General features: G+C 43.9%; 1 protein-coding gene and 1 pseudogene across 1 annotated transcript in view; both read right to left on the bottom strand.

Annotated features, from left to right (window-relative positions):
- The window catches only part of LOC126170151 (nitric oxide synthase, salivary gland), a 718067-nt gene that overhangs the window by 200544 nt on the left and 491750 nt on the right, over positions 1–25773 (bottom strand). The window contains exon 6 of the mRNA XM_049920700.1: positions 1355–1494. Within this exon, the coding sequence (XP_049776657.1) occupies positions 1355–1494 (140 nt within the window). The remainder of the gene's footprint in view (positions 1–1354; positions 1495–25773) is intronic.
- LOC126099405 (5S ribosomal RNA) lies at positions 18159–18276 on the bottom strand (annotated as a pseudogene).

Raw genomic sequence — 25773 nt, 5'->3', positions numbered from 1 at the left:
CTGCGATGGAGCTCCGTATGCCACGGCAAACTGGCTGACACTGACGGCGGCGGTGCACAAATGCTGCGCAGCTAGCGCCATTCGACGGCCAACACCGCGGTTCCTGGTGTGTCCGCTGTGCCGTGCGTGTGATCATTGCTTGTACAGCCCTCTCGCAGTGTCCGGAGCAAGTATGGTGGGTCTGACACACCGGTGTCAATGTGTTCTTTTTTCCATTTCCAGGAGTGTAAATACTCGTAAATGTGTGTTACATTTAATAATCTGTGCTGTGTCATTATCATACATCAGAAGAGGCAGAGTCTCAAGACACTTCCCTGGACCACGTCTTAAATGACATTGACGAGACACGTTCCGAAAGTATGTTGCGTCACTTTCCTGAAAGGGAAGATGGTACACCAGGTGAAACAAAGAAATGTCATTTGAATCTACACGCGTTGCTGGTTCAACGATGAAAGAGACGTCAGCAGAGGAGGAATGAGGCATGTGTAGAGCGCCGAAGAAGAGAGAGTAGCAGCACATCACCATGTCCAAGGTTGTTCGAGTATACGTACATCACTATGGCAGACGGACGTGTACAGACAACGTGGTCGAGGATGGAAGTGCGTGCTCTTATCCGGTATGAATGGGCACGTAGCACTAGTGTGTCCGTGATTCGTGAACGCCTACAGACCGTGTTTAGTTATGAGGTCGTGTCTCGTCTAGTGGATGGGTGAGATTGTATCACACGGACTGCAGCCTCGATATTGCATGTGTGGACTAACTCTTTGAAATAGCCTCGATATTGCCCCATTGGACTTCCATCTGTTACTTGCATTGAAAACGGTTCTCTCGTGACGTCACTTCCAAACCAGTGTTGAGGTAGAGCAGGCAGTGCGACAATTCTTTGAATCCCAGGGCAGAGAGTTTTACCAGAGTAATTTCTTCAAACTGATTGCACATTACGACAAATGTCTCAATGCCAGGGGTGACGACGTCGAAAACTAGTGCGAGATGTATGGCTCAGGGTGCTATGGTGTGTTTTTGCAATTAAGTTTCTGTGTGAAAAACAATGACGAAATTTACTTTCGGGACGTCCCTCGTACATTTGATGGTGACTTTCCATCCTAGATAACTTGCTGCATTGCCCTACGAGGTAATACTTCATCTAGTGATAAATTTCATTTGATGCCCCATATGATTGTAATTTCGTTAGCGAAAGTGTATGTATGGTACGGAGTCAAATGAATTTCTGAAAACAACGAATACGGCATCTGCCTGACTGCGTTGATCCGTGGCTTTCAGGGTGCTGTGTGACGAAAGGAGAACTTCGGTTCCACATGACGGATCTTTTAATAAAGAAACACGGGATACTTACGTGGGGTGGCTGAGCGGGACGCGCATCACCAGCTCTGGCGGGATGTCGAAGCAGTCCGGGTCGTGTCCGTTGGCCGACAGCACCAGCGGCAGGATGTCGAACTTCGTGCGCGCGCTCTTCCAGCCCAGCTTCAGGCACACCTGTGGACAAAGGATAAGCCGATTATTAACGGCAAGAGCAAGCTGTGCTGAACAATCTCTTCCACCAAGGGGGCGAACTTACCATACATCGTGGACATATCGTGTCATAGGACCGAGAGATACGGGACAGTCGTTAACACACTGGACTCACATTCGGGAGGTCTGGGCTACCGTTCCACGTCCAGCAATCCAGATTTAGATAAAACTAAAATACGAGGGCGTCCTGAAAAGTAATGCCTCCATTTTTTTCTGTGAAAATTATTAAATAAAACTAAGTTTATTAACATTGGAAGGTATCCTTTAAATTTCGGAAACAGATGAATATCAGATGGGGCAAAGTCGGGAATATAAAGGGGTGGGGGGGGGGTGATCAATGACAGTGTACCAAAGGCATTGGATTGTTGAAGACATCAGAGCACTTGTGTGTAGTCTGGCGTTGTCATCTGGAGGAGAGGGTGTTGGATGTGTGGACTAACTCTTTGAATTCGTCTTTTCAGTTGAGGGTCTCACCGTACCTTGAAGAATTTATGGTGGTGTCTTTTGGCATTAATTCCAAATGCCCCACATCTTGAACACCCCAGAATACTTTGAGCATGAATTTACTTGCTGATGACATGATGTGGAACTCTTTTGGCCTCGCTGATCCTTTGTGGCGGGCCTCCATTGATGCTCTCCTCTTTCTGAGGTCAAAATGGTGAATCCAGCTTTGATCACCTGTCACAATGTTGTTAAGGAATCTATCCTCATGCTCAAAAATGGGCATAACATGTCGATACCAGGCCACAGGCGTCTCAAAGGTGGCGATGGAATTGCAGGTTTCCAGCAGATCGCGATAGTGGTCGTTCGGGATCCAGCGGACCCAATGATGCACACCCACTGAGCCACACCTCCAGCAACAATGGACAATCAGCACCTAATCGTGGCTCCGACACCATCGTTTCTGCTATAGTTCAGTGAGTCTCATCCTTGTTGCTATTGTATTAGCTGGACTATGTTTCTTGCCTCATTATTTGTAATGAGTCTTTGTGCGCTTGGAGAAAGCTACCAGTTAAACAAAGCTTTTGTTTATTGCATTTGCTTGTCCGCTCATCGTTTCTGATCCTGTCTGGCTTTCTTACGACGACAACTGGTGAACCACTCTGTAGCCCACCTCTCCTTACCACTATGTACGATGTCGGACGCGAAGCAAAAAGCAAATAAACTGTTGAGACATGTCCAGTGTCCTCTCTTAAACGTCAGAAGTGAGCATTCGAGGCACCCGCGGTGCACACAGTATGGCAGTTCTGCATTGACGGCCTATACATGTTCTCGTTATATCCCACACTCACTTGAGAGCTGTGTCTGTGTTATCTGACGATTTTCTCAGCCCGATTCCGATGGTTCTCGTAGCAAACGAACGCCACACACTAGCGAAGGCGATACAATCACCACAGCAGTACACGGCTTTCATTCTTTTACGCATTTCAGTTGGAGGCACGTTTTCTGCGGTTAGAAACTCGATTACAGCAGGCTGTTTCTCACGCCATGTTACACGCTACAATTCGGATCCCTCTAGCGGCAGGTGGTTGCAACTTACATCAGTGAAGCGGGAAAGTCGACCGAGTAATATGCATGACATCCAATACCTCAACTGATATTAAGAACAGAATAAAAAATTTGGAAGCATTACTTTTAAGCACGCTCACATAAATATAGTACAGCATTGACAGTATTAGAAAATGAGTTGGGCAAGGATGTTCCCTATCTTAATATTTATTCAATGAGTCCACTGAGGGTGGCCGAGCGGTTCTAGGCGCTTCAGTCTGGAAACGTGCTGTTGCTGCGCTCGCAGGTTCGACTCCTGCCTCGGGCATGGATGTGTGTGATGTCCTTAGGTTAGTTAGGTTTAAGTATTTCTAAGTCTAGGGGACTGATGACCTCAGATCTTAAGTCCCATAGTGCTTAGAGCTAGTTCATTGAGGAAGGTATTCAGATAACGAAGTAGATCACAATGGAAATAAACACTAATGGTGAAGGGATACATTCTATCACATTTGCTGATGAGATTCGTGATAGTTGCAGACGCCGAAAAAGAAATGAGCACATTGATGCGATTCCTGTCAGACAGCCGGCCGGTGTGGCGGAGCGGTTCTAGGTGCATCAGTCTGGAACTGCGTGACCGCTACGGTCGCAGGTTCGAATCCTGCCTCGGGCATGGATGTGTGTGATGTCGTTAGGTTAGTTAGGTTTAAGTAGTTCTAAGTTCTAGGAGACTAATGACCTCAGATGTTAAGTCCCATAGTACTCAGAGCCATTTGAACGATTTTTTGAACCTGTCAGACACTCTCAGCCTATAGAAGCTAAAAGTGAACAAATGGAAAACAAAAGCAATGATAATACGGGAAAATGTGACAGAAATTAGAACCAATACGACGTCAGATGACGTCAGAACGTGTCAGGTGAAACAATTTATTTTTCTCGAAAGTACCAGGGCGTCCTCAGAAGTAACGCCTCCGAATTCTTTATGTGAAAACTCTTAAAGCTTTTTAAACAAAAGAAACGTTATTAACATTCTACATCTGTATTGTTCATGCCTACAAATTTATTTCACAATAAGGTCACCCTCGCAGTGAGCACATGTCTACCAACGAGAGACCTGTTTGTCGATACCGTCAGTGTAGAATGTTTCACTTTGTCGACGGAGCGTCAACCTCACGCTTCATCGGTGTTAAGTTTTGGGTACAGATGAAAATCGAATGGGGCCAAGTCGGGACTGTCTGGAGGATGATCGTGACAGTAAACTCAGAGCGTCGGATGCTTGCAGATGTCGCAGCGCTCGTGTGTGGACTGGCATGGTCGTGCTGCACGAGAGGGCGCTTGATGTGTGGACAACACTTCGAATTCGAAATTCGGTTACAGCACTCTGTTTCTCAGGCACCGATATATTTACGTTACAAACAACCATGTTATGCGCTAAAATTTTGAGTCCTTTAGCGGCAGAGGGCTAAAAACATGTAGACATGAAAAATGATGATGTAGAATGTTAATAATGTTTGTTTTATTTAAAAAGCTTTATGAGTTTTTCCGCTAAAATTCGGAGGCGTTACTTTTCAGCACGCTCTTGTATGATAATAGACAGTAGATGCTTATTGGACGTGAAGGACTAAGGGCTTTAATGACAACGAAAAGCATTTTAATTGGGAGACATGTGCATATAAACTTTAGAAAATCCTTTTCAAAATGATATGTATGTAAGATACTGCTCTATGGAATTGAAAGTAGGACTGGTAAACTGGGAAAAATTCAACCTGACGCTGCTGAAATCCGGATATGGTGGAAAAATGACAAGAATGAGCTGGACAGAAAGGGAAACCAAAGGGAGAATATAATTGAAGGAGACGGATAAACAAAGAGAGAATTAAAGGAAAGAGATCAACGAATAAATAGTTTGGACAAGAAGAGAATACAAGGTTTCGAAATGTGGTGCTACAGAAGAATGCTGAAGATTCGATGGGTAGATCACATAACTAATGAGGAGGAATTGAATAGGATTGGGGAGAAGAGAAGTTTGTGGCACAACTTGACTAGAAGAAGGGATCGGTTGGTAGGACATGTTCTAAGGCATCAAGGGATCACCAATTCAGTATTGGAGGGCAGCGTGGAGGGTAAAAATCGAAGAGGGAGACCAAGAGATGAATACACTACGCAGATTCAAAAGGATGTAGGTTGCAGTAGGTAATGGGAGATGAAGAAGCTTGCACAGGATAGAGTAGCATGGAGAGCTGCATCAAACAAGTCTCGGGACTGAAGACCACAACAACAACAACAACATCAACGAAGAGAGACGATAATTTAAGGAAATGAAAACGAGGAAAGTAAAATTTGTTATATATCTCATCAGACACAACACCTTCATCATTGATGTTCTTAAAGGTAAAGTGCTGGGAGAGAAAGAAAGAGTATGACCTAAGGTGAAGGACATGGAAGAGCCGGCTGGAGTGGCCGATCGGTGCCAGGCGCTGCAGTCTGGAACCGCGCGACCGCTACGGTCGCAGGTTCGAATCCTGCCTCGGGCATGGATGTGTTTGATGTCCTTAGGTCAGTTAGGTTTAAGTAGTTCTAAGTTCTAGGGGACTGATGACCTCAGAAGTTAAGTCCCATAGTGCTCAGAGCCATTTGAACCATTTGACATGGAAGACATGATGATGTGTTTCAGTTACATGGAACAGTCAATGACAGAAGATTGGTTGGTTGGTTGATTTGGGAGGAAGGTACCAAACAGCATGGTCATCGGTCCCATCGGATTAGGGGAGAATGGGGAAAGAAGTCAGCCGTGCCCTTTCAAAGCAACCATCCCGGTATTTGGCTGAAGCGATTTAGGGAAACCACGGCAACCTTAATCAGGATGGCCAGACGTCGATTTGAACCGTCCCCAACCCCCGAATGCGAGTTGTTCAATGTGCTAACCACTGCACCACCTCGCTCGGTACGACAGATGAGAGTGGTTGCATCTTCAAGGCATCATCCTTTAATATATATATATGTATGTATGTATGTATGGCATTGTTGGTTGGAAAATCCCACGGATGGGTTCAGCCGTTAAGCGGGTGGTCTTCATAAGTGCCCATTAGCCCCTTTTCTTGTGGATGTTCGAGAGATGTATTGCATGCGTAGTTTTTTAGTGTAGATGAATATAGCGGATGTGTGTACTGTAGTGCTATGTTTGTGTCGCACGATGATGATGATAGAAGGGAGGGTGTGATATCCGGTGGCGGCAGGTAGCCAACTTCTTTAGAATAGCAGGAAGGAGGCGGCCGAGTTAAAAGTCGCTATCCAACCGACGGGTCACAATTAACAGCTTGTAGAAATAAGGAATACCAACAACCGCGTTTTTTAAATAAAATATGTTAACTACGAGACCAGTTTTGACACTGCATTAGTGTCATCTTCAGGCTCCTATGCGAAGTGAATCATCGGTGCATTAAGACAGGTGCCATCATTGGTCTCATGCATTTCTATTTACACAGTGTTTGTACTCCAGTCACAGTCACGGTACCAGTTCTAATGCACTGATGGTTGGATATCACCATTCAGTTTGCGTAGGGGACCTGAAGGTGACATTAAAGCAGTGTCGAAACTGGCTGCTCAATTATATATTTTGTAAAAAGAACGACTGTTGATATATCTTATTTCAACGAGTTTGTGAACAGCTGCAGTCCCGTGTCCTCTTAGATGGGTCATATAACATACATTAGCAGTGTTACATTCCGTCACTTCATGACACACTGGAGAGAGGATTGCAATTTCATCTAGAACATTGGCACAAAGACTGCTGATTAGGAATTTTCTGCCACCACCTCTGCTTCCCTTGCCAGGCATACCCTGGCAGTGAACATTTCATCGATTACCAGGATTCAAATTGCATTAGCCCCGAGTCGAGCGCCGCCACGCAAGCGTGCGTTAGCAACGTCAGATTTAGGTTTTTCATGGTTATGCCAAGTGCCGAGATGGTTCCTTTAATGATAACCATTTTTTGGATGTGAGGTAGCAATTGTTATACTCGACAGTGAGCTGCTGTGCCTGAGGTACCACTGTACCTCGGTCCGTTGTCTTTTTCCCGTTGTTTTCTGACAACTTTTGGGTTTAATTTAATGAAGATGCATAGCTGTAAGTATTTAGTATTTCTTGGATGGTATTTCAAGTGGTTGGAGATTGTAGATGTCACAAGGCAAGAAGAATCCTCAGAAATGAGGACAAATAGATGACAAACGGGATGGCGTTGTGTTTGAGTCAGTAGCTGCGCATAGCGGATGACGAACCATTTGTCGCAAAAAGACCAAGTGGCAGCGGAGACTGGAAGCAGTTTCGCATCACAGCGACAAAGTGAACGCATCGATGAAACAATATTTGATACCGGAAGATGCAGGTCACTGTAACACCATTACATTTAAAATTTTAACACTACAATTAAAATTTTGTTTGTATTTTTTAGTGACTGGTAGATGAAACATATACTCCTGGAAATGGAAAAAAGAACACATTGACACCGGTGTGTCAGACCCACCACACTTGCTCCGGACACTGCGAGAGGGCTGTACAATCAATGATCACACGCACGGCACAGCGGACACACCAGGAACCGCGGTGTTGGCCGTCGAATGGCGCTAGCTGCGCAGCATTTGTGCACCGCCGCCGTCAGTGTCAGCCAGTTTGCCGTGGCATACGGAGCTCCATCGCAGTCTTTAACACTGGTAGCATGCCGCGACAGCGTGGAAGTGAACCGTATGTGCAGTTGACGGACTTTGAGCGAGGGCGTATATTGGGCATGCGGGAGGCCGGGTGGACGTACCGCCGAATTGCTCAACACGTGGGGCGTGAGGTCTCCACAGTACATCGATGTTGTCGCCAGTGGTCGGCGGAAGGTGCACGTGCCCGTCGACCTGGGACCGGACCGCAGCGACGCACGGATGCACGCCAAGACCATAGGATCCTACGCAGTGCCGTAGGGGACCGCACCGCCACTTCCCAGCAAATTAGGGACACTGTTGCTCCTGGGGTATCGGCGAGGACCATTCGCAACCGTCTCCATGAAGCTGGGCTACGGCCCCCCACACCGTTAGGCCGTCTTCCGCTCACGCCCCAACATCGTGCAGCCCGCCTCCAGTGGTGTCGCGACAGGCGTGAATGGAGGGACGAATGGAGACGTGTCGTCTTCAGCGATGAGAGTCGCTTCTGCCTTGGTGCCAATGATGGTCGTATGCGTGTTTGGCGCCGTGCAGGTGAACGCCACAATCAGGACTGCATACGACCGACGCACACAGGGCCAACACCCGGCATCATGGTGTGGGGAGCGATCTCCTACACTGGCCGTACACCACTGGTGATCGTCGAGGGGACACTGAATAGTGCACGGTACATCCAAACCGTCATCGAACCCATCGTTCTACCATTCCTAGACCGGAAAGGGAACTTGCTGTTCCAACAGGACAATGCACGTCCGCATGTATCCCGTGCCACCCAACGTGCTCTAGAAGGTGTAAGTCAACTACCCTGGCCAGCAAGATCTCCGGATCTGTCCCCCATTGAGCATGTTTGGGACTGGATGAAGCGTCGTCTCACGCGGTCTGCACGTCCAGCACGAACGCTAGTCCAACTGAGGCGCCAGGTGGAAATGGCATGGCAAGCCGTTCCACAGGACTACATCCAGCATCTCTACGATCGTCTCCATGGGAGAATAGCAGCCTGCATTGCTGCGAAAGGTGGATATACACTGTACTAGTGCCGACATTGTGCATGCTCTGTTGCCTGTGTCTATGTGCCTGTGGTTCTGTCAGTGTGATCATGTGATGTATCTGACCCCAGGAATGTGTCAATAAAGTTTCCCCTTCCTGGGACAATGAATTCACGGTGTTCTTATTTCAATTTCCAGGAGTGTATGATAGTTGGTCTACTCATTCGCATGATGGCACAGCAGAAAGTTGTATCGAAGAAAAAGTGCAGAGTTTTTTTGGATGACCACCTTCCGCATTTACTGTTATATATCAATTATTATTTCCATGGGCTTCCATTTCGCTCAAATTACCAAAGCATCATCAGTGGTGGTTCGTAGATATTGCAACCCGTTCTGGCACAAACTTTCAACTTTCCCCATTGATTTAAATCAATGCCCACTGGCACTGTCGTCAGTTCCTTCGTGCCTTGATTCGTAGTGGCTGCGTGATAAAAATGGCGGCTGTTCTTTCGGACATGTCCTGAAGAGCAAACTCCACGCATATGCAATGGGGTTATTAATTTCAGTAATTCTGATTTGATGCGGTGTACTAAACATGTCCTGTACTTCCAGATATACAGAGTCATCAGAAACAATCTGAAAAGACTGTTATAGAATTATGCTGCACGTTTTATGCTCAAGAATTCTGACGTGCTTGGAGAAGGAAAATCTCCTCTATAAGAATCAACATGGATTCCGCATAGAGAGATCCTGCGAATCCCGGTTGATATCGTCTTCCTTGACTTCGGAAAGGCAATTGACACCGTCCCGCACAGCCGTTTAGTGAAAAAAAAAAGCTAGCTTATCGAGTATCGGAGCAGATTCGTGACTGGAGTCGAGATTTCCTTGCAGACAGAACTCAACACGTCACTCTTAATGGAACAAAATCGACATATGTAAATGTAATCTCCGGTGTACCCCAAGGAAGGGTTTTGGACGGTTACTGTTTACAATGTTTACAAATGATTTGGTAGAAAGCGTCGGATGCTCTCTAAGGCTGTTTGCAGTTGATGCCGTTGTCTGTAGCAAAGTAGCAACGCCAGAAGATAGTAACGATTTTCAGAACGATCTCCAGAGAATTGATGAATGGAGCAGGCTCTGGCAGTTGACCTAGAACGTAAATAAATGTAACATACTGCGCATTCATAGGAAAACAAATTTACTACTGTGTTGCTACACTATTTATGACAAACCGCTGGCAACAGTATCTGACGTAAAGTATCCAGGAATATCTATCCGGAGCGACCTTAAGTGGAATGACCATATAAACCAAATAGTGGGAAAAGCAGATGCCACACTCAGATACGTAGGAAGAATCTTGAATAAATGTAACTCATCCACGAAGGAAGTGGCTTAGAAGATGCTTGTTCGAAGATGCTTGTTCGATCCATTCTTGAGTACTGTCCATCTGTCTGGTATCGCTACTACATAGAACTGATAGAACAGAGCGAGAGAAGATCCAAAGAAGAGCGGCACATTTCGTCACGGGGTTGTTTAGTCGGCACGATAGCGTTACGAAGATAAGATACTCAACGAACTCCATTGGCAGACGTTACAGGAGAGGCGCTGTGCATCACGGAGAGATTTGAAACTTCGAGAGAGCATTTTCCGGGAAGAGTCGGACAACATATTGCTTCATCCTACATAGATCTCGAGCAATGACCATGAGGAGAAAATTCGAGAAATTAGAGCCAATACAGAGGCCTACTGACAATCATTCTTCCCAGACTCTACTCGCGAGTGGAACAGGGTTGGAGGGCTCAGTCAGTGGTACAAAAAGTACCCTCCGCCACACACGATTAGGTGGCTTGCGGACTATGGTGATGATGTAGATATAACGGTGTTTCGGGATACGTTGTCTTGAGAAATAATAGTTAAGAAGAAAGTTCGATACGTTGCACCATTTCGGAGATAATTAGCAATGAAGTTAGCCAATCAGGCCGTTACACGCGCAAATTCAAGCGGTCCGCCAGAAACAGTTCTCATATCGTAGATGATAGTTTACACGACTGTTCAACCTTTGGCTCGGGTTCGATATTTACTGTCGTCACATGTCCAATTTAACAAACCAAATGAAGAAAATTATACCAGATGCATTTCGTTTAAATAGCCAAAACATCATCAGTGGTGGTTCTGTAAATCTGCATACAGAATACATTTCTGCATTCTTTTATCATGAATGTGATGTACGATTTACTTACTGTCGTTTGTTGCTCCTTTTTTTGGCTTCTATGTACACAATTTTTATTGTATGGAGTTTACGTTCTTTGCCATTCACTTCACGTTTGCAAATCTACGCAGAAATTGTCTTCAAAGGAATCTTACTGCGACTTCACTTGCTTTACATTAGCCCAATTACTTGGAGGCTTAATAGAAAAGTTTCCATTTCAAATTCATTTGTCCAAACTTGGACAGTGTTTCCTATCGAAGGCAGTAGTTACTCGTGATCACACGCCCATAAGTATCTCGCAAATGGCTCCTTCGCGGAATCTTGTTTACTGGACTCTCTTTGCTTCTCCTTTGTATTGTATACTTCCACCTGCCTCATTTTCCGTTGTTACGATATACACTGAATAGATGATTGCGAGTCTGAAATAGCTTCATAGATCGTTCAATGAATCGAATTGAATGTTTTCGCATCAAATGGTGCGATTTAGCTTGTTAACTTAACAGCCGTGAGTTTCAGGTGTGAAGCAGAGATACCTCGGGGCCAAACACTGACGCATTACTGAGGATCCGGGGCATTTCTGGTAGGCGCAGCCGCTACAGGCAGCCGCTAACGCTGCCGTTACGACGCCAGCTCCGACTTGAAGCTCAGAATTACGGAAATCCCAATCGTCCTAAAAGCAAATGGAGACTCTCAGGCCGTCGGGAGCAGTTGTTTTTCTCTTCCGCGTAAAGCAATTACGTCGGTCGTTATTTCATTTAAACACAGACCTTGATGTGCATTCTGGGATACTGGAATTGACGCTCCCGTTGAGTTCCAAAGCGGAGAGGCAACGTCTTAGCAGGGAAGCCAGTGTCATTCCAGCTACAGTTGACTCATTGTTCTCTACTATTTTTTTTTTCCACCTTTCAAGCTGTCTGTGGCCAACTGCACTCGAGGTGTGAGCGTAGCTACAGCTGTTGCTCGACAGCCAATCACCTGAAGTTGTTTCTTTCTTTATTTTAGTCATTAATCTTCCGAATGGTTTCATGGGACCTGCCTTGAATTCCTCTCCTCTGCCCGCCTCTTTATCTCGGAGCAACAATTTCCACTTAAGTCCTTAATTATTTGCTGAATGGATTCCAATATCTGTCTTCCTCTGCAGATGTTGCCCTCTGCAGCTCTCTCTAGCCCCATGGAAGTTATTCCCTGATGTGTTAACTAATGTCCTATCATTCTGCCCCTTCTTCTTATCGGTGTTTTCCGTACGTTCCTTTCCTCGCGATCCTGTGGAGAAGCTCCTCATTTCGTATCTTATCAATCCACCAAATTTTCAATATTCTTCTGTAGCACCACGTATCGAATGCTTCGCTTCTCTTCTGTTCAAGATTTCTCACGGTCCACGTTTCACTACCATACAGTGCTGTGCTCCAAACGTACATTATCAGAAATTTCTTCCTCAAATTAAGGCCAATGCTTGATACTAGTAGACTTCTCTTGGCCTGGAATGTCCTTTTTTCCAGCGCTAGTCTGCCTTTCAATTCGTCCTTGTTCCTTCCGCCAGGGGGTTATTTTGCTGCCTAGGTAGCAGAATTCCTTAACTTTAACTACTTCGTGGTCACCAGTCCTGATGTTAAGTTTCTCACTGTTCTTATGCTTCTCATTATATTCCTCTTTCTTCGACTTACTCTCAATCCAAATTCTGTTCTCATTAGACTGTTCATTCACAGATACTGTAATTGTATCTCACATTCGCTGATGTATATACAGGATGAGTCACCTAACATTACCGCTGGATATATTTCGTAAACAACATCAAATACTGACGAAATGATTCCGCAGACCGAACGTGAGGAGAGGGGCTAGTGTAATTGGTTAATACAAACCATAAAAAAATGCACGGAAGTATGTTTTTTAACACAAACCTACGTTTTTTTAAATGGAACCCCGTTAGTTTTGTTAGCACATCTGAACATATAAAAAAATACGTAATCAGTGCCGTTTGTTGCATTGTAAAATGTTAATTACATCCGAAGATATTGTAACCTAAAGTTGACGCTTGAGTACCACTCCTCCGCTGTTCGATCGTGTGTATCGGAGAGCACCGAATTACGTAGGGATTCAAAGGGAACGGTGATGGACCTTAGGTACAGAAGAGACTGGAACAGCACATTACGTCCACATGCTAACACCTTTTTGTTGGTCTTTTTCACTGACGCACATGTACATTACCATTAGGGGTGAGGTACACGTACACACGTGGTTTCCGTTTTCAATTACGGAGTGGAATAGAGTGTGTCCCGACATGTCAGGCCAATAGATGTTCAATGTGGTGGCCATCATTTGCTGCACACAATTGCAATCTCTGGCGTAATGAATGTCGTACACGCCGCAGTACATCTGGTGTAATGTCGCCGCAGGCTGCCACAATACGTTGTTTCATATCCTCTGGGGTTGTAGGCACATCACGGTACACATTCTCCTTTAACGTACCCCACAGAAAGAAGTCCAGAGGTGTAAGATCAGGAGAACGGGCTGGCCAATTTATGCGTCCTCCACGTCCTATGAAATGCCCGTTGAACATCCTGTCAAAGGTCAGCCTAGTGTTAATTGCGGAATGTGCAGGTGCACCATCATGCTGATACCACATACCTCGACGCGTTTCCAGTGGGACATTTTCGAGCAACGTTGGCAGATCATTCTGTAGAAACGCGATGTATGTTGCAGCTGTATGGGCCCCTGCAATGAAGTGAGGACCAATGAGGTGGTCGCCAATGATTCCGCACCATACATTTACAGTCCACGGTCGCTGTCGCTCTACCTGTCTGAGCCAGCGAGGATTGTCCACGGACCAGTAATGCATGTTCCGTAGATTCACTGCCCCGTGGTTGGTGAAACCCGCTTCATCGGTAAACAGGTAGAACTGCAACGCATTCTCTGTTAATGCCCATTGACAGAATTGCACTCGGTGATTAAAGTCATCACCATGTAATTGCTTATGTAGCGACACATGAAACGGGTGAAAGCGGTGACGATGCAGTATGGGCATGACACTACTTTGACTCAGTCCACTGGCTCTCGCAATGTCCCGTGTACTCATGTGTGGGTTCATTGCAGCAGCAGCTAACACACCAATTGCACCCGCTTCTCCTGTGACGGGCCTGTTACTGACCCGTTTGCGTGCTACGACCGTACTTGTTGCATACAGTTGGCGGTAGATGTTTTGCAATGTGCGGCACGTTGGATGCTCTCTGTCCGGGTACCGTTTTGCATACACCCTGCAGGCTTCAGCTGCATTTCGTCGACACTTGCCATAGATGAGTATCATCTCCGCCTTTTCAGAGTTCGAATACACCATGGTCACAGTTCCTACAACACTATACTATCACAGACGTCTGGTAACATGGTGTACTGCAGTTGGTCTGCGTGCGGAGACGAATGCAGAATAACAATAGCATCAAGCGCTACATGCGGACACTGCGACAGCTAGACCAAAACACAACAGTGCACTACAGCCACACTCGTAAACACGGTAGTCATCGTAAACATGTCCCTGCAGATGCTGCTCCCCGACCGTGGCCCGTGTTTGTTACAACACGCAACTGAACGTCGGAGGATTCAAGCGTCAACTTTAGGTTACAATATCTCCGGATGTAATTAACATTTTACAATGCAACAAACGGCACTGATTACGTATTTGTTTATATGTTCAGATGTGCTAACAAAAGTAACGTGGTTCCATTTAAAAAAAACGTAGGTTTGTGTTAAAAACATACTTCCGTGCATTTTTGTATGGTTTGTATTAAACAATTACACTAGCCCCTCTCCTCACGTTCGGTCTATGGAATCGATTCGTCAGTATTTGATGTGGTTTACGAACTATATCCAGCGGTAACGTTAGGTGACTCACCCTGTATATTTCGTCCAAACAGGCCTTGGAAGGCCCAACGGTACGGGCCGGCCGCCGTGTCATCCTCAGCCCATAGGTATCACTGGATGCGGATATGGAGGGGCATGTCGTCAGCACACCGCTCTCTCGGCCGTATGTCAGTTTCCGAGACCGGAGCCGCTACTTCTCAGTCAAGTAGCTCCTCAGTTTGCCTCACAAGGGCTGAGTGCACCCCGCTTGCCAACAGCGGTGGGCAGACCGGATGGTGACCCATCCAAGTGATTGCCGAGCCCGACAGCGCTTATCTTCGGTGATCTGACGGGAACCGGTTTTACTACTCCGGCAAGGCCGTTGGCACTTTCGCTGAGGATAACAATATCATCGACGAATCTTATCATTGATATCCCTTCACTTTAAATTTAGTTCCACTCTAGAAACTTTCTTTTATTTCCGTCATTGCTTCTTCGATGTGTAGTTTGAACAGTAGGGGCGAAAGACGACATCTCCCTCTTACAAATTTTTTAATCCGAGAACTTCGTTTCTCGTCTTCCAGCCCTATTATTAGCTCTTGATTCTTGTGTATATTGCGTATTACCAGTCTTTCCCTACAGCCTACCCCTATTTTTCTCAGAATTTCGAGCATCTTGCGCCATTTAAACTCTTGTACGCTTTTTCCGTATCAACAACTCCTGTAAACGTCTATTGATTTTTCTTCAGTTTTGCTTCCATCATTAGCCGCAACGTCAGAATCGCCTCTCTGGCGCTTTTATCTTTCTTAAAGCATCCTGATCGTCACCTAACAGATCCTCAACCTTCTTTTCCATTCTTCTGTGTGTTATTCTTGTCAGAATCTTGGCTGCATGAACTGTTAAGCTGATTGTGCCATAATTGTTACACTTCTCGGCCCTTTCAATTTTCGGAATTATGTGTATGATGTTTTTACAAAGTCTGAACTCTGGTGTTTAGCGAACATGTGAGTTCTGTTAATGAAAACAAGATGTACAGTGCTTTTCCACATCCAGATTCGCAGAGGAACGTGTGTATGATGACAAGAACGTCGACGAAAACTACGACTGATGATATGACTGTGCTGAGTTATGTTCTGACGAGAAAAGTAACATAAGAATAATTTACGTCCTGTGTGAACAGGAGAAATCCAACCCTATAATTTATTCTCCATACATGGCTAAGGTTAGCATATAAACAATATGTGCTCTAAAGGCTATGAAACAATATACAAAAGCAAACGTAAATGGTTGCAGTAGCGTAGCTAACATATTTTAGAGGATGGATGGATGATATGTAGTGTTTAACGTCCCGTCGACAACGAGGTCATTAGAGACGGAGCGCAAGCTCGGGTTAGGGAAGGATGGGGAAGGAAATCGGCTGTGCCCTTTCAAAGGATCCATCCCGGCATTTGCCTGAAGCGATTTAGGGAAATCACGGAAAACCTAAATCAGGAACATATTTTGGAATCGAAGAAATTTCTATCATTGTATTTTTAGAAGAAATAAACAAATTCTTATTGAAGATGAGACATTTGAGGCGTTCCCTGGAACAACGTCTTAACCGAAATCCAGTCAGTCAGCAATTTTTACATATTCCACTATCACGTAAAATATAGGGTGTTTCACAATTCATGTTACACACTTCCAGAGGCTATAGAGGGAACTTAGTAGATCAAGTTTTACGTAGAACCCATGTCTGGAAACGTGATCCTACGACGCTAAAGAGCATTAAAGTTATGGGTGGCGGCGCCTATAAGTATATGTATTTACAGGGTGGAACCGTGATGATGATACAAACTTTCTAGGATGATGGAGAAGGATAAATGTATCAATGTGAGGCTATGAGCCCTATACTGGAGATGAACGAGTCGAAAATTACAAATGGAAACGGTTGTGATACTTATAACAGTGATGATGATTATGTTTGGTTTAGGGGGGTCTCAACTGCGCGGTCATCAGCACCTGTACAAATTCCCAATTTTTACATAGTCCAATTTTTTTCGCAGTGCAGTCTAGCCACTATCACGAACGATGATGATGATGAAATGATGAGGACAACACAAACACCCAATCCCCGGGCAGAGGAAATTTCCAACCCGGCCGGAATCGAACCTGGGACCCTGTGATCCAGAGGCAGCAACGCTAGCCACTAGACCACAAACTGCGGACACCTATAACAGTGGAATGCATGTACAGGTACTATTGTCACTAAGATTGTAGGGCAGGCAACTTTTTTAGTATACATGGTCTCTAAAATGCTTATCTGAGGAGTTATGAGCACTTGTTCGTCTTGTCTACTGTGAAACACATCTCCTCTATTGAACAAGTGCCCATAGCTCTTAACATATGCATTTTAGAGCTCATGTTTAATAGAATTTTTCCTTATTTTGGTTTATACTACCACCTCCGAATGTTGCTTACACTACAAACTTAGCAACGACAGTACCAGTACATGTATTCCACTGTCATAGGCACCGGAACGGTTTTTGCTTATGACTTTCGACACGTTCGACATTTATTCTCCTGCATCATCCTAGAGTGCGCGTAACATCGTCACGGACTCACCCTGTATATGTACACATTTATACGTGCAAGCGCTTATAACTTTGACGCTCTGTAGCGTCGTTCGATGAAGTTTCCGGATATGGGTTCTTAGGTAAAACTTGATTTACTATGTCCCCTCTACAAACTCTAGAATTGTGTAACATGAATTGTGAAACACACTGTATCCAGAAATCACAATATTATGTTTGTATTTAACTGAAATTTAGCTCATTTACGAGAGTTGGAAAAAACAAAAAACCTGTTTGAAACGATTGACGCTCTGCATCTCGATATATTTCAGTTAAGGGGGGTAGGACGCCAAACGGACCGACTTGGAGCAGGAGAGGCACCAAGGGACATTTTAATTTCCACTGTCTACGTTTTTATAAATAAATTCATAAAACTTTGTCAGTAAGAGCAGGAAGGATTCAGGATTCACACTCATAGCAGTGGAAGTTCAAAAACGAAATAAAGTAATTTTTTTTACATGTGAAATTTCATAATTTTTTCACTTGCTATTGGCTGCATTTGTCGCTATAGGTACACTTTTCTTCATGAGTAAGAGAGATTCTTCGGTGAATTTTGCACAGCATACAAACCATACTTCTAGGTGTACCAAATTCTAAGCACTCCGTCTGCAGGCCACAAGTGGCCCATCGGGACCATCCGACCGCCGGGTCATCCTCAGATGTGGATACGGATAGGAGGGGCGTGTGGGCAGCACGCTCCTCTCCCGGTCGTTATGATGGTTTTCTTCGACCGGAGCCGCTAGTATTCGGTCGAGTAGCTCCTCAATTGTCATCACGAGGCTGAGTGCACCCAGAAAAATGGCAACAGCGCATGGTGGCCCAGATGGTCACCCATCCAAGTGCCGACCACGTCTGTCACCACTTAACTTCGGTGATCTGACGGGAACCGGTGTATCCACTGCGGCAAGACCGTTGCCATACGAAATTCTAGAATTCAGTTAATTTATGAAAAAATGAATAAGCTGTTACATTTCAAACTTCGTGTTTAGAAAAAAACTCAAATTTTATACTTAATTATCTGAATTTTTACCACAGTTATTAACAGATTAAAAATTTTTTATACACCTGTAAGTTTTTTTTTTTTTTTTTTTTGTCATCAGTCTACTGACTGGTTTGATGCGGCCCGCCACGAATTCCTTTCCTGTGCTAACCTCTTCATCTCAGAGTCTCAGAGTAGCACTTGCAACCTACGTCCTCAATTATTTGCTTGACGTATTCCAATCTATGTCTTCCTCTACAGTTTTTGCCCTCTACAGCTCCCTCTAGTACCATGGAAGTCATTCCCTCATGTCTTAGCAGATGTCCTATCATCCTGTCCCTTCTCCTTATCAGTGTTTTCCACATATTCCTTTCCTCTCCGATTCTGCGTAGAACCTCCTCATTCCTTACCTTATCAGTCCACCTAATTTTCAACATTTGTCTATAGCACCACGTCTCAAATGCTTCGATTCTCTTCTGCAGTCCATGGTTTTCCCACAGTCCATGGTTTGTACGCTGAGCAAAATTCATCGAAGAATCTCTCTGACTTATGAAGAATAGTGTACCTATAGCAACAAATGCAGCAGATAAGTAAATGAAATAATGATGAAATTTCACTTGTAAAAAAATATTTATTTTGTTTTGTTTTTGAACTTCCACTGCTATGGGTGTGACTCCTGGATCGTTCCTGGTCAAGCTGACAAAGCCTTATGAATTTATTTGTAACAGTAAAGACACTGGAAATTAAAGTGTCCTTTGGTGCTTCTCCTGCTCCATGTCGGCCCGTTTGACGTCCTACACTTAAGTCGTTGTTCCAGACAACGACTCACTTGTGACAGAACAAGTTCGCACCGAGACAAACAAATAAGAGTATTTCGCTAGAGGGCGAATCCTTTTACCCGTATTTAATGCAAATTTCTTTTATGTGTTTACTGTAAATCTCATTGTTATTGTTTTAAAGGTAACTGCTCTTTATGGAATAAGTTACTGCTGCAAATAGTAACGTCAGAGAGTCACGCGACCTAGAAATGATAGTTACCTGTTATGAGTGAAAGGGACACTAAAGTATTGATTATTGTTAATAAATGTTTCACGGAGTTTTTGCCGAGTCAGTTTTGTCAATATCAAGCTTTCGACGGCTTTCTCCACCGTGATCATCAGGAGAAATTTTCTGACGATGATGACGGAGGAAGTCGTTGAAAGACCGATACTGACAAACATGACGCCGCGAGGACTTTGCGTAGCATTTGTTCAAGAATGTCGCCGCGATAAACTACGCGGTCATACTTATCGCAGTGTTGAAAAGTTTATGTTGCCATTCATGCCCTGCTGGCCACGAAAACAGTACATTTCTCTGTTCAGGAGCATAATTCTTGGAACCCTAACACTGACATTTAACAACGAAGTGACACGAAGAATGAATGCTCGACTATGTGAAATAGACCGGAATATTGTATGCAAATTATGAAGAGAAGAAAAAACTGCGTACGTGTAATTATGTTGCTATTTTCAGCATTTTAGTTTCACACATTAATGGAATGAAATATATTCAAAAATATTTAGGTGTAAAATTTGTCAGTCAATTCACACATAGCCTGCCGTTGTAGCCGAGCGGTTCGAGGCGCTTCAGTCTAGAACCGCGCGACCGATACGGTCGCAGGTTCGAATCCTGCCTCAGGCATGGATGTGTGTGATGTCCTTAGGTTAGTTACGTTTAAGTAGTTCTAAGTTCTAGGTGACTGCTGACCTCAGATGTTAAATCGCATAGTGCTCAAAGCCATTTGAACCATTTGAATGCACAAATAATTTATATTTTTATAAGCTGCGACATAATCACGAATAAAAACAATATTCCAGGAAGAGTATACAATTTGTATCTTTAATTTTAGCCTGCGATCACAAAAACTGTCATCAGAATATCGATTTTGATCTGTAGTGACATCTTCAGAACTGTTTAAAACGGAACCTAATGTAATAAAGCCAGACTGGCACAGTCACAAGATATGGAGAAAATTAGCAGAGGCATCGTCGAATAGAATTAATAATTTGGTGCGGTTTAGAGCACACTGCCGTAAAGGTCATAATGTTAACGGCGCTACGGTTAGCAGCAATTGCTCTGTTCATATCTCTTGATGATGCCATTCTTGTTTACTATATTGAGGTATGTTTTAAATAGATCTGGATATGGGCGTGATGGACCGAAATCCATAATATGGTGACAGTTTTTGGGATCACAGACTGTAATTTGGGAAACAACCTCAATTTCATTCACTGACTTTACCTGTTCTGACGTTTCAGTCACTACGAATAGCCCATACTGTTATTTCGCAAGTGGCTACGCCAGCGTATCGTAGAAGTGGTCGTATCCTCGAGGCTCCCACAACATATCCTCAAAGCTCTTACCAGAAGAATATGTGCGCTATGGGATACGACTGCAAAGTCGAATATGGTACAACAAAGAAAAATTGAGTGGCCACTGGCTGATAAACTTCATAGTTAAAGTTTATGAACTCTCCGCCTATAACGTGACAAATGTGAACAAATATGTTTGCTTATAGACTCCTGTGGTCTAGATGAGTTCGTAGGAAAGGCTAGCGAGAGCAATTAGTAATATTAACGAGATATTCTCCTCACGGGCCAGCGGCAATGTTAACAATAGGGAAAATTACTTGTGACATGAGATTTGATGGACAGCTGCTAATGAACTCGTAAAGAAAGCGTCATATCATTTAGAATTGTTTGAATGACACTATATCAGAATGACGAGAATGTGTATTGTATAAGGCATCATCTCCAGCTTTATTATAGTGACGATTAAGTAATTTAAAAATTTAGTAGCAGTCATACGACGCAGGCTTTCAAGGCAGGTATTTTCTTCATTTGAAACTTCCAGGCAGAGCGGTCGTGGTCATGTATAAAACTGTTCACTAATGTTTCGTCTCCGAATTCGGGAGACATCTTCAGAGGTAAAACGACAACAGCATCAAAGGTCACTGGCGCCCCCGAATTTATAGAATTGTGCAGAGGGCACCAACATTCGGCTCAAGACAAAAAAGAGGCGCCATTTGAAACGTCGGTGAACAGGGTTAGTAGAATTTGCGAGCTGGTTTTTTTACAAGATGACTTACTTACCGACTGCTTTCTGGTTTCCTCAGTAAGGAGGTGGATCGCGCACTCCAAGAAGAGAGAAAATTAGGGCTATACGGAACAATAGCCTCCCATTAGGAAAGTTTTCCTCCCTTTATTGACAAGATTACGGATCTCATATGCCAAGTGTTGGCCAAGTATGGGCTGAAACGATCTTTAGACCTACTGGGAAGATAACAGAATGTTTAAAAAAGATAAACGATGTGCAGCATCCGCTAGCGGCACCAGGGTTGTAAAAAAATTCCTTGTAGTTAAGGGCAAATATATACTGGAACCACAGAAAGTTGTGCTATTGCAGCTTTGGCCAAGATAAAAGAAACTTCCGCTTACCCAAGTAGTCACGGTCGTCTGTGGATATGGATAAGTGTCTGATTCTTTAAAATTCCAGAAATTAATTCTTTAGTCGTGTAAACCTATATCAAAGTATAACACATTGTGTACGATAAGGAAAGAATTGTCCATACATTAAAAACAATCATCGTGAGGTGACTTAGAAACCATATAAACTTAAGTGCAGGTAACAGTTCCGACATTTACAAATTTACAGTACTTGTCGATCAGCCCGTTGCCAGTATTTGTCGGAATCCTTGTGTCGAGCGCATCTGCAGATATCTAGCACGTCTGGAGTGTAAAACAAGGAATATTTTTACTCTGTTTTTTTGAGTCATCAGTCTTCTGACTGGTTTGATGCGGCCCGCCACGAATTCCTCTCCTGTGCCAACCTCTTCATATCAGAGTAGCACTTGCAACCTCTGTCCTCAATTATTTGCAGGATGTATTCCAGTCTCTCCCTTTCTCTAAAGTTTTTATCCTCTACAACTCCCTCTAGTATCATGGAAGCCATTCCATCATGTCTTAACAGATGTCCTATCATCCTGTCCCTTCTTGTTGTCATTATTCTTCCTACATTCCTTACCTCGCCGATTGTGCGGTGAACCTCCTCATTTCTTGCCGTATCAGTCCACCGAATTTTCGTCATATGTAGGACCACATCTCAGATGCTTTGATTCGCTTCTGTTCCGGTTTTCCCACAGTCCATGTTTGGCTACCGAACAATGCAGTGCTCCAAACGTAGATTTTCAGAAATTTTTCCCCAAATTACGACCTATGTTTGATACTAGTAAAATTCTCCTGACCAGGAAAGCCCTTTTTACTAGGCCTAGTCTGCTTTTGTGTCGTCCTTACTCTGTCCGTCAGTGGTGATTTCGCTGCCTAGGTAGTAGAACTCACTCCTTATGTTAAGTTTCTCGCTGTTCTCATTTCTGAAACTTCCCATTACTTTCGTCTTTCTACGATTTACTCTCAACCATATTCTGTATTCAATAGATCATTCATTCCATTCAGCAGATCCTGTAATTCTTCTTCACTTTCACTGAGGATAGCAATGTCATCAGCAAATCTTATCATTCACATCCGTTCAGTCTGAATTTTAATTCCACTCTTGAACCTTTGTTTTATTCGCGGAATTCCTTCTTCGATCTGTAGATTGAACAGTATGGCCGAGAAATCCGAGCCCTTCGTTCTTGGCCGTCCACTCTTGTGGGTCTTGTACATATTGTCTCTCCCTGTAGCTTAACCCTATTCTCCTCAGGATTTCGAACATCTTGCACCATTTTACATTGCCGAACGTTCTTTCGAGGTCTACAGATCCTATGAAGGTGTCTCAATCTGTCTTTAGTCTTGCTACCATTATCAATCGCAACATCAGAACTGTCTTTCTGGTGCCTTTAACTTTCTTAAAGCCAAACTGATCGTCAACTAACACATTCTCAATTTTCTCGTCCATTCTTCTACATATTATTCTTGTCAGAAACTTGGATACATGACCTGTTAAAATGACTGTGCGATAATTCGAACACTTGTCAGCTCTTGCAGTCTTCGGATATCAGATGGTATAGCGCTAGACTCATACATTCTACACACCAACGTGAACAGTCGTTTTGTTGCTATTTCCCCCAATGATTTTAGAAATTCTGAAGGATTGTCATCTATCCCTTCTGCATTATTTGATCTTAAGTCTTCCAAAGCTCTTTTAAATTCTAATTCTAGTACTAGATCCCCTATCTCTTGTAAACTGACTCCTGTTCCTTCTTTTATCAGACGTATCTTCCCCCTCCAATGTACTCTTTCCACCAATCCGCCATCGTTCCTGTAATTAACTGTGGAGTTCCAAATTACGCTCTTAATGTTACCGCCCTTGCTTTTAATTTCACCGAAGGTTGCTTTGACTTTTCTATATGCTGAGCCAGTTTTTCCGACAGTCATTTCTTTTTCGATTTCTTCACATTTCTCATGTAACCATTTCATCTTAGCTTCCCTGCACTTCGTGTTTATCTCAGTCCTCAGTGACTTGTATTTTTGTACTCCCGAATTTTGTTTAACATTTTATGTACTTCTTCCTGTCATCAATCAAATGTAGTATTTCTTCTGTTATCCATGGTTTCTTCTCAGTTACCACTTTGTACCTATGTTTTTATTTCCAACCCCTATGATTACTTTTTTTTAGAAATGTTCATTCCTCTTCAGCTGTACTACCTACTGAGCTATTCGTTACTGCTGTAGCTAAAGTCTTAGGGAACATCAAGCATGTCTCGTCATCCCTTAGTACTTCTGTATTCAATTTCTTTGCATATTGATTCTTCTTGACTAATCTCTTGAACTTCAGCCTACTCATCATCACCACTACATTGTGATCTGAGTCTATATCTGCTCCTAGATACGCCTGACAGTCCAGTATCTGATTTCGGAATCTCTGTCTGACCAAGATGTAATCTAACTGAAATCTTCCAGTATCACCCGGCCTTTTCCATGTGTATCTTCTCTTCTTGTGATTCTTGAACAGAGTATTACTAGCTGAAATTTGTTACAGAACTCGGTTAGTCTTTCTCCTCTCTCATTCCTTGTACCATTCTCTCGTATTCCTTCTGTCCTTTCCCTACAACTGCATTCCAGTCCCCCATGATTGTTAGATTTTCATCTACCTTTACGTACTGCATTGCATTTTTATTATCCTCATATACTCCCTCTATCTCTTCATCTTCGGTTTGCGACGTCGGCACGTATACCTGAACTACTGTTGTCGCTGTTCGTTTGCTGTCGATTTTTACTCTTGTGCAATATTAATAAAGCAGTTTATCGTTTAGTGGTGCAAAACTCGTGACTAGTATGAAGGTAGTGGGGTCGCCAGAAGGTTGCAACAGACTACGCCCTCTGCCATCGGCGGCAGTTCCCAAGCAGCTCACAAAGTTCTTAACGCGACAAGCGGCGGTGGCGGCGGCTCCCACAACGCACAACTTATTATAAGATTACAACTTCTCCAAGAATCCCGCTATTTTAGTCATCCTGTAACGGTGTTACGTCTAATATGCGTCTTCTCACGAACTTGAGAAGCTGTGTACACTGACTAATTAATTACCCACTCTCACCTCTACTCTCAGAACCAGCAGTAAAGACCAAGGCATAGCGTTACTGCTAGTAGCACGTGTTGAAACAGGTGATTCCATAGGATGTCCAGTGGTCTGAAGTGCAAACATTGAGATAGGTTCCGACGTATGTATCATAATATTAGCACACGTTAGGCATTCATGTTCTATGAAGTGAAGTTTTGCAAAAAATACGGTGGGTGAGTCATATGATTTCTCTATTTTTATATTTGATTTATTGAGGGAACGTTAAACACATGTGTACGGTTTTCGCGACTTAGCCTCCCTGAAGTTCAAGACATTTCATGCAACGCACAGGAAGTGTCTGAATTACTCTGGAATGCACAGCCACCCCACAGTACACTTCTTCATCGGAACGAAATTTTTTCCTTCTCTTTGCCGCTTTGACTTGTCCAAACATGTAATCGCTTGGGGCGAGGTCTGGTGAGTAGCGGATGTGGTAGAGTCACAAAATGCAGGCCAGTGATGATTGCACATATTGCACCGGCAGTTTGAGGTTAAGTTTTTTCATGCTGCACAGTGACACCTGCAGTCAGACATCCATCGTTCCGATCCGAGTGTCCGCCGAAAATGACTTTTGAATAAGTCGAAGGCCGGGCTGTTCTACGCGCTTCAGTCCGGAGCCGCGCAGCTGCTACGGTCGGAGGTTCGAATCTTGCCTCGGGCATGGATGTGTGTGATGTCCTTAGGTTAGTTAGGTCTAAGTAGCTCTAAGTGTAGGGGAGTGATGACCTCAGATATTAAGTCCCATAGTGCTTAGAGCCATTTGAACCATTGGAATAAGACGAAATACGACGCACTAGACATGGTGTTTTCCTTAGTCGAGTAGTATTCCAGTCACCACAG

The sequence above is a fragment of the Schistocerca cancellata genome, chromosome 1 (assembly GCF_023864275.1).
Source record: "Schistocerca cancellata isolate TAMUIC-IGC-003103 chromosome 1, iqSchCanc2.1, whole genome shotgun sequence".
NCBI classification, from domain to species: domain Eukaryota; kingdom Metazoa; phylum Arthropoda; class Insecta; order Orthoptera; family Acrididae; genus Schistocerca; species Schistocerca cancellata.
The sequence above is the reverse complement of the archived record's forward strand: the minus strand, read 5'-3'. Positions and strand labels throughout refer to the sequence as shown.